A 12,254-nucleotide genomic window follows, 5' to 3' on the forward strand; every position below is an offset into this window, starting at 1 on the left:
GGGGGGGGGGGCAGCCCGGGCGCCGCCCGCTCGGCCCGGCGAGGACAAAGGCGCGGCTGGGGACGAGGAGGAGGAGGGTGACTATTATTTTGCAGGCTTCACCGGGGGAGGCCCCCCCCAGTCCGGCCCGCCTCCCCCTCCGCCAGCTGGACCCTTCAAGGCCCCAGCCGGCCGAGAGGCCACCGCGGGGCTGTAATTGGGGGACCCTACGGGAGGGGGGGGGTCCGGGACTGGGGCGCTGGGGGCACCCGAGACTGTTGATACTGTTGATTCGGGCTTCTCGGCCAAACCCCGGGCTTCTGTGTGTTTCGCCGGACAATCAGCAGCGCCTCCCCCCTTCTCTCCTGGCTCGGAGCTCGGGACCTGGGGGTCAGCGAGGCTGCTCCCGCATGTTGGATGGGGGGCGCTCCGGAGCGCGTGGGGGCCCCCGAGGTGATGGGGTGTGTGGTCACCCAGCCACCGATTCTGTTTTCCTTTGTGGAGAGAAAGAAAGGGGTGGGGGTTATTTATCAGATCGGATTCTCCCATTTCTGCCCGTGAGAAATCCATGTTTTGCAAGTCTCTGTGGAACATGAAACTATGTTTGTGTCCCGGTTATCTCTAGAGAGAGGATTTCCGAGCTCCTCTTCACGCCCAAACTCAAAGCGGGGTGAGCCCCCTCCCCAACTTTGCCCTTAGTTCTCTTGCATATGTTCTTTCTGGCACAACCTTCTTCAGGGAGAAGGATTTGGGGAGAAGGGACAGGGATCCAGGGTGTCAGAAGTTGCGCCCAGCCAATGCCTGGGCTTGGGGCTCCTTTGCCTTCCTGTCTAGAATGTCCCTCCAATTTTTATTTTAATGGTCCAGTGACCAGGGCCCTGGCTGGGGTGAGGGGGTGTCAGAGAGTAAGAAAATTGCCCATGTGCTCTGCTGCTTGGTAGTTTGTGTAATTTCTTTAACCAGCTGAAACTCCGGATTTGCGTCTGCCTCTTTTTTTTTTTACTTCGTTTATTCCACCCCCCACCCCCCCCATGGGAGAAGCGGCAAAGAACTGGCAAGCTTCTCCTTTTCCTGACTCAATCCTTTCTCCTCTCCTCTGGGAGGCTTTTTAGGGGACAGTGCTGGGACAGTGGAGGCTCTCCCTGGGGGCCTGGCCCCCTGGGTCTGGGTGGCTAGCGCCCAGCAGTGGTTTCCATCAGGGCTGGTTTGTTTGCACCCTCTCTTCTCCCCGTCTCTGCCCATAGCCCGGTGAGTGGGGAGGGGCTGGGGGGTCATGTGCAGTGTATTTATGTAAGGCACCCAGACGGAGGGCGCGGGTATTTATATAACCCGGCGTGGGTATTTATGTAATATAGGATGCGGGTGTATTTATGTTCCTTTCCTAACCTGCGGCTTTCCCGGCTGCCATGTGTGGTCTCTGAATTGGCGTTGGCGGAAAACAGAACAGGGGCGGGGGAGGGCAGTGTTTGTGTGTGTACACACCCTCGACACCCCCCCTTCCTCCCCCCTGTCCCCCGCCCCACCATGGGTCTCATGGTGTGTGTCTGCTTTTCTTTTTTTTCCTTTGGAGTGTACACACAGGTCGCTGTGTATGTGAAATGTGTGGCTTGTGAGTTTTCTGCAAATGTGGAGCGTGTTCCGCTGGCAGCCACGGCACCTCAGCCGGGACCGGCCAGGCGTGTGGGCAGAGGCCCTTGGTTGAGAGCCCAGAGTTTGGCTGGCATGGGCCGGAGGCTACTTCCTTGTGGTCCTCAGTGAAGGGCTAGTGGCGGCTCCGCTGGGAGTCCAGCTCCGCTGGATGTCTCTCCTGGGCAGGAGCTGTTGGCTTCTTGCCTCTGCGGGAGGGGGTGCCGAGAGCTCCAGCCCCGCCATCTGCGAACTAAATCTCTCCCATCTCCCCTCCCAGGTGGGTCTGGCTTTGGGGATAGCATTGGGCATAGGGAAGGGGCCCGGCTGCTATGCCTAGTACAGCTGCGTTTCCATCTTCCTGCTTTACTTCCCGGCCCTGGCAGTAAATAACTCCTGTGTGTGTCAGGTGGGGGCAGCGGGGAACCCTGTCTGAGTCCCAGGGGAGGAGACTGCCACCAACTTGCTGCTGGGGAGTGGGGGGCAGGTGATGGGCTCTCTAGGCCTGAGTTCCTTGTCTGCAGAGGAAGACCCCTCTTCTAGACACTCTGAGATCTTAGGGATCCCCCATCCTTCTCCCTGTTCCATAGTCCACCGTCGCCTATCACCTAACTGTAGAAACCATCTCCTGGCTTTGGAGTTTCCCTTTCTGCTGGCCAGGACCTCAGAGGGCAGAGGGTCTCTACCAGGGTGGTCCCTGATGTCGCATGAGCTTGGGCATCCAGGATGGGACATGGGAAGGAGGAGAGTGGCTCCAATCAGCATCCCTCCCTCAGACCTCTCCTCCCACCCCAGAGCCTGGTGGCTAAAAACCTGGCTTTGGTCCCCTCATTTGCTCTATGGGGCCCTCTAAGGAGACCCTCCTTCTAGTCTTGAAGGAAACCAGCCCCAAACCGGCCATTCAAAGAATGTTGTGCAGAGAGGCCTGTGTGAGGTGCTTGGTGTCGTGAGGTCGAGAGGAGGAGACAACTGGATGTTCTCAGGGCCCCCTTTCCTGCCTGCCCTCTGAGTTGGAGAGGAGGCCTCTCTCCTGCAGGGCACACTGCAAGCTGGCAACTTCTGGCCTCTGGAAAGACGGGGCCAGGCTGCGGAGGCCTGGTGTCCAATTCTTGTTACCAGAAGCATGGGGGCTTGGGGGTCGGGGCAGGGGACCCTGTCATTTCTGAGTCCTAAAGGGGCTGAGGAACTCCTTTGGGACCCTCCATTCAACATGTCCTGCCATCCCTGGAGGTTAGAACTTGCTGGTGGTTGCCATGGTAGCACCCCCAGAATGATCAGCTCCTGATTTCCCCCCTCCCCATCACCCCCTTTGTCTTTGATTTTCCTTTTAGGGTCTTGGCCCATTGTGACTGGCCTGTCCCTGAGAGGCTCCTATTGGAGGGTCCCCGAACGAGTGTCCCCCGAGGAGATGCTTGCTTGGCTCTTTCCTCTGGGGCTTTATCTCCAATTCTACCTTCTGCCTGGTTACCCTGACACGCGGCCTCGGCCTGCCTCAGCTATTCCTCACCTGTGGAGGCCATCAGCCCACCTGACACCTGGGTGCCCTCAGGCAAAGCCGGGCCAGCTCTCCTCTTGTACAATGGGAGGGAGAATGTCGGTCTCCCAAGTTCCTTGTGTCTTTCCCTGGCCTTTGGCAGGGGGGTGTGGTGGGCTCCAGCCGGTCAGGCTCCCTCCCCAGCTCCCTGACCCCCATATCTCTGCTTCCCTCAGCAGTGAGAGAGAGTCATGGAGCTGCGCGTGGGAAACAAGTACCGCCTGGGACGGAAGATCGGGAGTGGGTCTTTCGGAGACATCTACCTGGGTAAGTGTCCCTGACTCCAGCGTGGTGGTTCTGGGGCCCCTGGGACAGCGCTGGGGACAAGTAGGAGGAAACGTGCCAGGACTTCAGGCTCTCCAGCCAGAACTTGGCTCCGGGCCTCCAGGGGCACATTTTTGGTCATTTTGTCCCCAGGGCCATGCCAGGTGGGGAGAGAAGCAGCAGGTTGGGGGTGAGGCAGGCCAGGGGAGTGGGGTCACACAGGGTGGGGTGGGGTTCCCACTTGCTGCAGGCTGGACAGAGGAGGGTATTTTTAGCTCTGGTTTCCAGCTGCAGATGACCGGGGTCTCCAGCTGGGTGTGGGAAGGCCCAGGCTGGGGTAGCACCCCTGTTTCTTGCCTCCTGGGGGAAGGATGCTGGTAGACAGAAGAGGCCTGGGCTACCACTCGCTCCCAGCTGGGCCCCCTCCCTCTGCTCTGGCCCCTGGAATTCAGCCCAGACAGGCTTCGGAATGACGGTGACGTAGGCTCTCCCAGTAACCTCTGGGTAGGGGTGGGGGTAGGGGTCTGGTCGGAGTTTTCAGGATCGTGCTCTCCGGACGTGCTTCCTGTTGAAAGTCTAAGCTCACTCTCATATTGTCATATTAAGCAAATCACTGACATCTCAGCCCTGTTCCTCGACCTGGCAAAAAAGAGGCTCCTGCCTTCAAATGCTGCCTTCTCGGCTCCCGAGGGCGTGTGCGGTCAGGGGTCACGGCCCTTCCCTTGCTGTTGTTGGTCTGGAGGGGAGATCCTGTGTCGGTAATCGCGAATGGGAGTTGGTAGAGCTGGGTGTCCAGTCCCTGGGGTTTATCCTCATTCCTGTCTCTTGGCCTCTCTTTCCCTCCTTGGAAAAGGAAAGTAAATAATTTCTGTCCTGGGCAGAGAAAAACAACAAGGCTGTGTGCTGTGCTCATTGGTTCTGAACTCGGGAGGCGGGGGGCAGTCTCTTACCCAGTGGTCTGGGTCTCTGCCCTCTTGGGGTATGAACTCTGCTTCTCCGTGAGCTGCCCCCTTCCCCATCAGAGGGGACATTGTCTGAGCACGTAGTTGGTGCTGGGCAGGGTTCTCTTGGAATGTGGTTGAATGTGGTTGCCCCGCACAGCAGCGGGTAGAGATGGAGGCCTCCTGTTCTTCTGCACACGTCGAGAAGCAGGTGCAGTATGGTCAGGTTGGCCGCCCAGTGCTTCTCTCGAACACTAGAAAAGGCAGCCTTTATACCCATGTGAGTGAGAGAGTGTGACAGAACACGGGAGGGAGACCTCAGACAGACCTGGGTTCCAGACCTGGCTCTGTGCAGCCGTGGGACAGTCATGCGGCTGCTCTGTGCCTTGGTGTTCCCATAGGGAAAGTGTGTGATGGTGAGGCCTGGCTGACCAAGGGCAAAAAGGCATGGGGTGGTAGCTTTTGCTACAGATGCACATCTGCTCCTAGGAAACATCCAGTCCAGGGCCGCCTTTTTGCAGAAGGGAACAGAGGCCTGAGAGGGGAGGAGCAGGCCAGGGTCATTGGGAAAGCTAGTGACCCTGGTCCATGTGGGGGGACCTCCCTGGGGGCAGGACTTCCTGTTTATCTAGTTCATTTTAAAAACCCAGTCTAGCTTTACTTCTCTTTTGTACAGGCTCTGGAGTAAATTTACCAGGGTTTGGGTGCTGGCTTTTCTTCCATTAGCTGTATGCCCTTGGGTGGGTGATGACCTCTGCCGGTCTTGGTGTCCCCATCAGTAAAATGGGGTCATGAGGCCTGCAAAGTGGGAAGCAATAGTGAGATCCCAGTGTGCACAACACCTGTCCGTGCTCAGCCCAGCTGTGGTGCTTTTATGTTGTGTCCTCTGCCGACCCGCAGTCTTTTTTGGGATTTGCTACTGTCAGAGGATTTGGGTCCTCTTGGGCCTGAGTAGGGGTGGGGAGCCAGTTCTGCCCTGAGAGCAATTCCCCTGTCCGCCTCCGCTGGGTGCTCAGGCCCGGGGGGCCCTGGCATGACGCTGTGTCCTGCCACCTCCTTCCTGGGCTCCTGCCTTGCTGCTGTGGGGACAGTGGTGATTGGAGGGCCTCCCCGGCTGGCCTCGTTGGCTCCCTTTGTTCAAAGCTCTGGCCACATTCTTGTCACTGGTGCCAGTGCCAGGGCCTGACTCCAGATGGCCTCTGCAGGTGGGGCTGGGCGCGGCCTCCAGGCCCTGCTTTCCAGGATCAGCCGAAGGCGAGCACTCTGTGGATGTGGCTTCAAGGCACACAGCTTCTGCTGAGGGTCTCAGGTCAGCAGCACAGGGTCCAGAAGCAGCCGAGACCGTGTCCCCTCTGCCACTGCTGGCTCTGTGCCCTTAGGAGCTCCCTATGCTATACTCTCAGTCTCTGTTCCTCAGTTCTAAATGGCGGGGGATCAGTACTCCCCAACAGGTGGTTTTGAGCGTGCTTTCTTCTGCACCTCCAGTCCAGCCAGATCCCTGATTATGTGTGTCTGTGTTGATGTCTGAATGAGCCCCCATGTGAGGTTGGTCACCCCCTCCACCCACTCAGGACTTCCGCAGGCCCCAGATCCTAGGGCTGGCCAGCTCCAAGCCCTTCTCTGTGTCCAGGTGTGTTTTCCAGACTGGACCGTCCCCCCGCAGGGCCACTGTCCCTGACTGCTGGGTCACCTCTCCTGCCCCAGCATTATGCACTTAGTCAGAGTTCCCCTTTGTTGCTCCCACAGAGGGTGAGCTGAGCTCATCCAGGGCAGGGCTCCCTCAGCTGGTCCGGGCCTCAGTATGTGTCTGTTGATGGAATGAATGAGATGCTAGACGGTTGGAATAGAGAAAAAAAAGCAGGGTCTTTGGAGACTCACATTCAAATCCTAGCCCTACCCCAACGAGTCCTGTGACCTTGGGCCAGTTACTTAACCTATCTGAGCCCCAGCAGTGAGAATTCAGGGAGATCAGAGAGAAGGCCGGTGGCTTCCTGACAACTCTCCAGGCAGCCGAGGGTCCTCGCGGTGGTGGGAGCCTGGGTGGGGGGCAGCCCGCTGTGGCCGTTTTCCAGCACTCTGCAGGGACCCGAAGGCTTTGCTTGAGAGCGAGCTCCCTGTCCTGGGGAAGTTAGTGTGGCGTTTGATCTCTTGACCTTTGGTGTTTCACTTTCTCTACGTGTCAACTAGAGATACAAACAGTAGTCCTTGCAGGATGGCAGGGGAATTCAAGGGGTTAAAGGGCTCCTCCAACCTGCCCCTCCCCTTCTCGGGGAAGGGTGTTCTCCCCAGCACTTTGCCTCCCTGCATCTGTCTGCTGAATCACAGTGCTAGAGGCCCTAGTTTCAGAGTGTCTAGGTCTCTGCCTCCTGCCTGGCTGGGGTCACCATCAGCGCCTGGGTCTCCCTTGCCCCTCACGTCCTCTTCAGTCCTTTCTAATATGCCAGTGGGTCTGAACAGGGAAGGGGGGGGCGGATTTGTTCCACAGGAGCCATTTGGCAAGGTCTGGGGACATTTTTGATCATTGGAGCTCAGGGAAAAGGGGGTACCACTGGCAGCTAGTGGGTAGAGGTCAGGGATGCTACTAACCATCCTACAGTGCATAGGACAGGCCCCACAGCAAAGAATCGCCGGGCCCCAGGAGGCTGAGAATCCCTGTAATAAGGCATGCGTACCTGGCCCCTGGAGTCTCAGGCTTCAGGCCAAGATCTTAGCTTGGCATTTGAGACCCTTCTGATCTCTCCCTCCCTCACCTCTTCCACAGTCTTCTTCAGCTACCTCAAGCTCTAGCTGCACCAAACCACTCAGAGTTCACTGCGCCCCACTTCTGTCGGACCTTTGTACCCGCTGTGACCTCTGTCTGGCACGGTCCTGCTCACGCCTCCGGAGCCCGTGCGGCCTTTCCTCCTGCTGCCCTGCCCACGGTTAGGTCGCCGGGCCCATGTCTGAAGCCCAGGGGCCCGTTCTTACCAAACCCAACTTCCACTGAGCACTTACTGTGTGCCAGGCACTCCCCTAAACCTGTTGACACCTCAGAACAGACTCTGCCACGCCACATCCCCACTGCCCTCCAGAAACGTGTGTGGCCCTCCCCAGTGACGAGTGTCAGTGTGCCAGAAGCAGTCCACAGTTTGCAAGTACTTTTTCTCCAGTTGCTCACTGACTTTGGTAATCTGTTTTCTTATTAATTTTAATTTTATTTTATGGGGTTCAAAAATGAAAACACACAAAACCAAACACCAAAACACAAAAACATGCTGAGTGAAAGAAGCCAGTCCCAAGAGATTACATATTGTATGATTCCATTTAAAAGAAACGTCCAGAATAGGCAAACCCATAGAGAAAGAAAGTAGATGAGTGGTTGCCTGGAGCTGGGGCTTGGGGGAGATGCGGAGCGAATGCTGAAGGGTCTTGGGCTTTAGAGATAGTGAAAATATTCTAAAATCGATTGTGGTGTAGGTTGCGCAGTCTTGCGAATATACTAAAACCCACTGAACTGTATACTTTAAAGAAGTAATTGTGGGGACGGCTGGGTGGCATAGTCGTTAAGCATCTGCCTTCAGCTCAGGTCATGATCCCAGGGTTCTGGGATCGAGCCCCACATCGGGCTCCCTGCTCTGCGGGAAGCCTGCTTCTTCCTCTGCCCACTCCCCCTGCTTGTGTTCCCCCTCTGGCTGTCTTTCTCTCTGTCAAATAAATTTAAAAATCTTAAAAAAAAAAAAAAATGTTTTAAAAAAAAAAAGAAGTAATGGTGTAGTATGTGAATTATTTCCCAACAGAGGTGTCGGGAAAAGTGGCAGCCCGTAACCTAGAACCCGGTGAAATGTCCCCTCCTGGGCTAGCGGTCAGCGTAGCCCTGCCTGGCCCTCACTGGTTTCTCATGCTTCTTTCCAGTGTTTTCTTATGTAGATACAACCAAACACAGATCCGTATTATTTCCCCCATCTTTTTATTTTTTTTAAACTGGAAAGAGCATAGAATACATACTGTTTTGTACTTTGCTCTTTCACTTCCTGTATCTTTGAGATCTTTCCACTTCTGCACAGAGAGAGCTTCCTCATTCTTTTTCCGTTGTATTCCATGTTATTGATGGGCCATTCTTTATTTAACCAGGCCCCAGAATGATGGACATCTGGGCCGTGTCCAGGTTTTGCTGTTGCAGACAGCCTCATCCAGGCCCTTTTTGCACTCACTGGGGTGTTGAGCGCACCCCCGAAGCGGGAGCCGAATTTCTCAGTTCACACCCGGGCCTCTTGAGGCACGGTGCCCACTGCCCCGTGGCCCTGCCCCCCACACAGCACAGGCATCTTACCGCGGGACTCCCGCCAGTCATAGGTGGGAGTACTCTTTGAGGACCGTCTCTCACGCGTTTCTCTCACAAGGAGGTTGAGCATCTTTTCATATGAGTACGCCATTTTTATATTAATGATTTCTTTCTCTTGAAGCATCTATTCAGATCCTTTACCCTGTTTCCTTTGAGCCTTTGGTCTTTTTCCTACTGATGCGTAGGAGCTTGTTAACATATTAGTGCTACCAGCCACTTGCCGCTAATAAGTCACGGGTGTATTTCTTAGGACTTTGTTGCTGGTGTTTTTGCCGTGGATTCCCTTTTTGGATGGGATGGAGCCATTTTTTTTCCTTTTTTTTTTTTTTTAATGGCCTTTCGATTTTAAATCAGGGATAAAAAGCCTTGCCTACCCCAAAGTTGTAAGGCAATTCTCTCTTTTCTTCTCAGATCTCATTGTTGTCTTTTTATTAAGTGTTGAGTAGGTAACAAGAGAAGACATACAGCAAATATGCATGCTCTTAGGCACCGTCCCCCCCTTCCCCTGAGAGAGGATGTGCCTGTCACCTTGTAGGGTCCTGCCACCCCATCGTGCCCCCTCCTCTGCTTTCCCCTCACAGAGGGCACCACCATCTGACAGTTGAAATTGTTCCCTCGTGTTAAAGAGTTTTATTACGTTTGTATCCCTAGACCTAACCCTGTTCAGCATTGCGTGTTTTCAACCGTGCCTGTGTTCTCCTGTCTCTCCCTATCTTTCAACAGAGGTGAAATTCACATAACACAACCATTTTCAAAATACACAATTCAGTGGCATTTGGTACATTCCCAGTGTTGTGCAACCACCATTCCTGTGTAGTTCCAAAGCATTTTCATCACCCCAAAAGAAAACCCCGTACCCATTAAGTAGGCACACCTTCTTTCCCCCTCCCCACCCCTGGCAACCACCAGTCTATTCCCGGATTCTGCAGATTTAACCTATTCTGGACATTTCCTGTAATGGAATCTGGCAGCATCTGTGCCTTGGTGTCTGGCTTGTTCACCTAGCACATTTGTAAGGTTCATCGATGTTGTAGCATGTGTCGGTCCTCCCTTTCTGTGGCTGAATAACATCCCGCTGCATGGAGAGATGCGTTCAGTTTGTCCACACAGCCCATTGCTGGGCACTGGCTTGTCTTCACCTTGGGTTCTCATGAACGGGGCAGCTCCTTGCTCTCTCGTACTGAGCGTTAAGATGCTGGGAGCCAAGACGCCTGGGTGGCTCAGTCGGTTAAGCCTCTGCCTTCGGCTTGGGTCATGATCCCGGGGTCCTGGGATCAAGTCCTACGTCAGGCTCCTTGTTCAGCGGGAGCCCGCTTCTCCCTCTGCCTGATGCTCCCCCTGCTTGTGCGTGCACTCTCTCTGACAAATAAATAAAATCTTTAAAAAAAAAAAAAAAAAAGATGCTGGGAGCCGCCTGGAGCCGGTATCTGTTGCTTTGCCCTGCCCTGTGGCCTCCCTCTCTCCGACTGCATCGCAACTTAGCCGTTCTTCTGATGTTGGGCATTCAGGTGGTTGGGAGTTGTGAACATTCTTGTCCTCCTGGAGCTCACATGTTTCTGAAGGGCATATACTCGGGAGTGGACTTGCTTGGGAAAGGGTTATGTGTGTGTTCAAGTCTACTGGGTAAATGCCAACCTGTTTTTTTTTTTTTAAATTTTAATTTTTAATTTTTATTTTTTTAAAGATTTATTTATTTATTTGAGAGAGCGAGAATGAGAGAGAGTACATGAGAGGGGGGAGGGTCAGGGGGAGAAGCAGGCTCCTCGCTGAGCAGGGAGCCCGATGCGGGACTCGATCCCGGGACTCCAGGATCATGACCTGAGCCGAAGGCAGTTGCTTAACCAACTGAGCCACCCAGGCGCCTGCCAACCTGGTTTTCAAAGTGGCTGTGCTGGGGCGCTTGGCTGGCTCAGTCCATGGAGCGTGTGGCTCTTGATCTCGGGGTCGTGGGCTCGAGCCCCACATTCAGTGTAGAGATTACTTAACAACAACAAAAAAGGCAAAGCGGCTGTGCTAACTTATACTCCACCTTTTTCTTTTTATCACACAAACTTTGGCTTCACTTGGGATTTCTCCTGGTGTGTGGGGCGTGAACTATGGTGTCTTTCCTCAGATGGCTAACTAGTGGTTCCAAGGGCGCTTACGGCAGAGCCTCGTCTTTTCCCCTGACTTGAGACACAGGCTTTCTCCCATCCTACATTCTCTGGCGCTGGTGCCTTCCTCTGGATCTCGTGCTCTGTGTGTGTGCTAAGGCTCAACTGTTTCAGTTTATCGCCTGGCCTCTCTCAGTCTGGCCCCCGGCCTCTAGCTCAGCCCACTCAGTATTAGAGCTGGGGAAACTGAGGCAAGGCACAGTTTAGATTTGGGTCTTTCTTGGGACTTCTTGACGAGATCGGGCGCGTTCAGGGTGGGATGGCCGTAGACTCTTGGGACTTCTTGAGACAGAGCCTTGCCCCGCCCGCCTCTCTCCTCCTCAGCCTGACATCCCTCTGACCTCACTCCTCTCCAGCTCGGTGGCTCCCACTCCCAGGATAAAATTCCTCTTACGTCATCTGTGAGCCCCCTGCAGTCCCTCTCGTCTCCCTTCACGTCTGGCCTTCTCTGCTGCACCAGCCCGTGGCTCTCTGAGATGTCTGCAGTTCTTTCCTCCCGGCCTTCCCCTCCCACATGCCGCTCAACCCCCTCCCCTCCTGCCCAAGCTGGGCCGGGTGTCCACTCTGTGCCCGCAGTCCCTCCGCTTCCCTTGGATGCAGCGCTGGGCCCTTTGCCACCTTTCTGGCCTCCCCCAAGGGGCGCTGAGCTGCTCAGGGTCAGACAACCAAGTTGGCCCTGACCTGAGGCCACCTGCCTGGCCGAGCGTGACCCGGGTCCCTTGTGCCCCTCCTCCGCCCCTGGCAGGTGCCAACATTGCCTCTGGTGAAGAAGTTGCCATCAAACTCGAGTGTGTGAAAACGAAGCACCCGCAGCTGCACATCGAGAGCAAGTTCTACAAGATGATGCAGGGAGGAGGTGAGGGCTGGGTGGGGCCTGGGGGCGGAGCCTGAGGAGCTCGGGGTGGGGTGTGCATGCTAGTGTGCATGTGTGGGCGAGGGTCCGCTCTGACACCCTCATCTCTGGCCCTCAGTGGGAATCCCATCCATCAAGTGGTGCGGAGCCGAGGGGGACTACAATGTGATGGTCATGGAGCTGCTGGGGCCCAGCCTCGAGGACCTCTTCAACTTCTGCTCCCGCAAGTTCAGCCTCAAGACGGTGCTGCTCCTGGCCGACCAGATGGTGAGTCGCCACCTACCCTCCCCAGCCAGGGACTGTGGGCCCTGCTGGGCTTGCGGCTTCCCTTCCAACCTCTGTTTCCCCACCGGGCACAGGGTACCAGCCCTGCCTCCTGCCTCTGGAGGATGCCACAGCAGGAGGCAGTGACAGGGACAGGGACCAGGACCAGGGGACCTTGACCATTGGCTGTAGAATGTGGGAGGGGGGTTAAATGCAGATCTCCAGGCCTCCTGGGTTGGGCTTCTGGGGTAGGACCTGGGACTCTGCCCTGGGGTGATTCTAAAGCTAGTGATCACACAGACCTGGGTCACACCCCAGT

The 12,254-nt window shown here is 55.6% G+C and overlaps 1 protein-coding gene across 11 annotated transcripts in view; it reads left to right on the plus strand.

The window, feature by feature from the left end:
• Positions 1 to 12,254, plus strand: part of CSNK1E (casein kinase 1 epsilon) — a 32,177-nt gene that overhangs the window by 10,409 nt on the left and 9,514 nt on the right. For 7 of the 11 annotated variants that reach the window (XM_021687419.1, XM_021687418.1, XM_044915322.1 and 4 more), the window contains exons 2-4: positions 3,316 to 3,406; positions 11,564 to 11,674; positions 11,790 to 11,938. In XM_021687419.1, coding sequence (XP_021543094.1) covers positions 3,331 to 3,406; positions 11,564 to 11,674; positions 11,790 to 11,938 — 336 coding nt within the window. In that variant the 5' untranslated portion in view covers positions 3,316 to 3,330. Of the gene's footprint in view, positions 1 to 29; positions 78 to 3,315; positions 3,407 to 11,563; positions 11,675 to 11,789; positions 11,939 to 12,254 lie in introns of those variants that run through there. The other 4 variants (XM_044915326.1, XM_044915327.1, XM_044915328.1 and 1 more) reach the window with 2 other exon arrangements.

Source organism: Neomonachus schauinslandi, chromosome 5 (assembly GCF_002201575.2).
Source record: "Neomonachus schauinslandi chromosome 5, ASM220157v2, whole genome shotgun sequence".
Taxonomy (NCBI): Eukaryota; Metazoa; Chordata; class Mammalia; order Carnivora; family Phocidae; genus Neomonachus; species Neomonachus schauinslandi.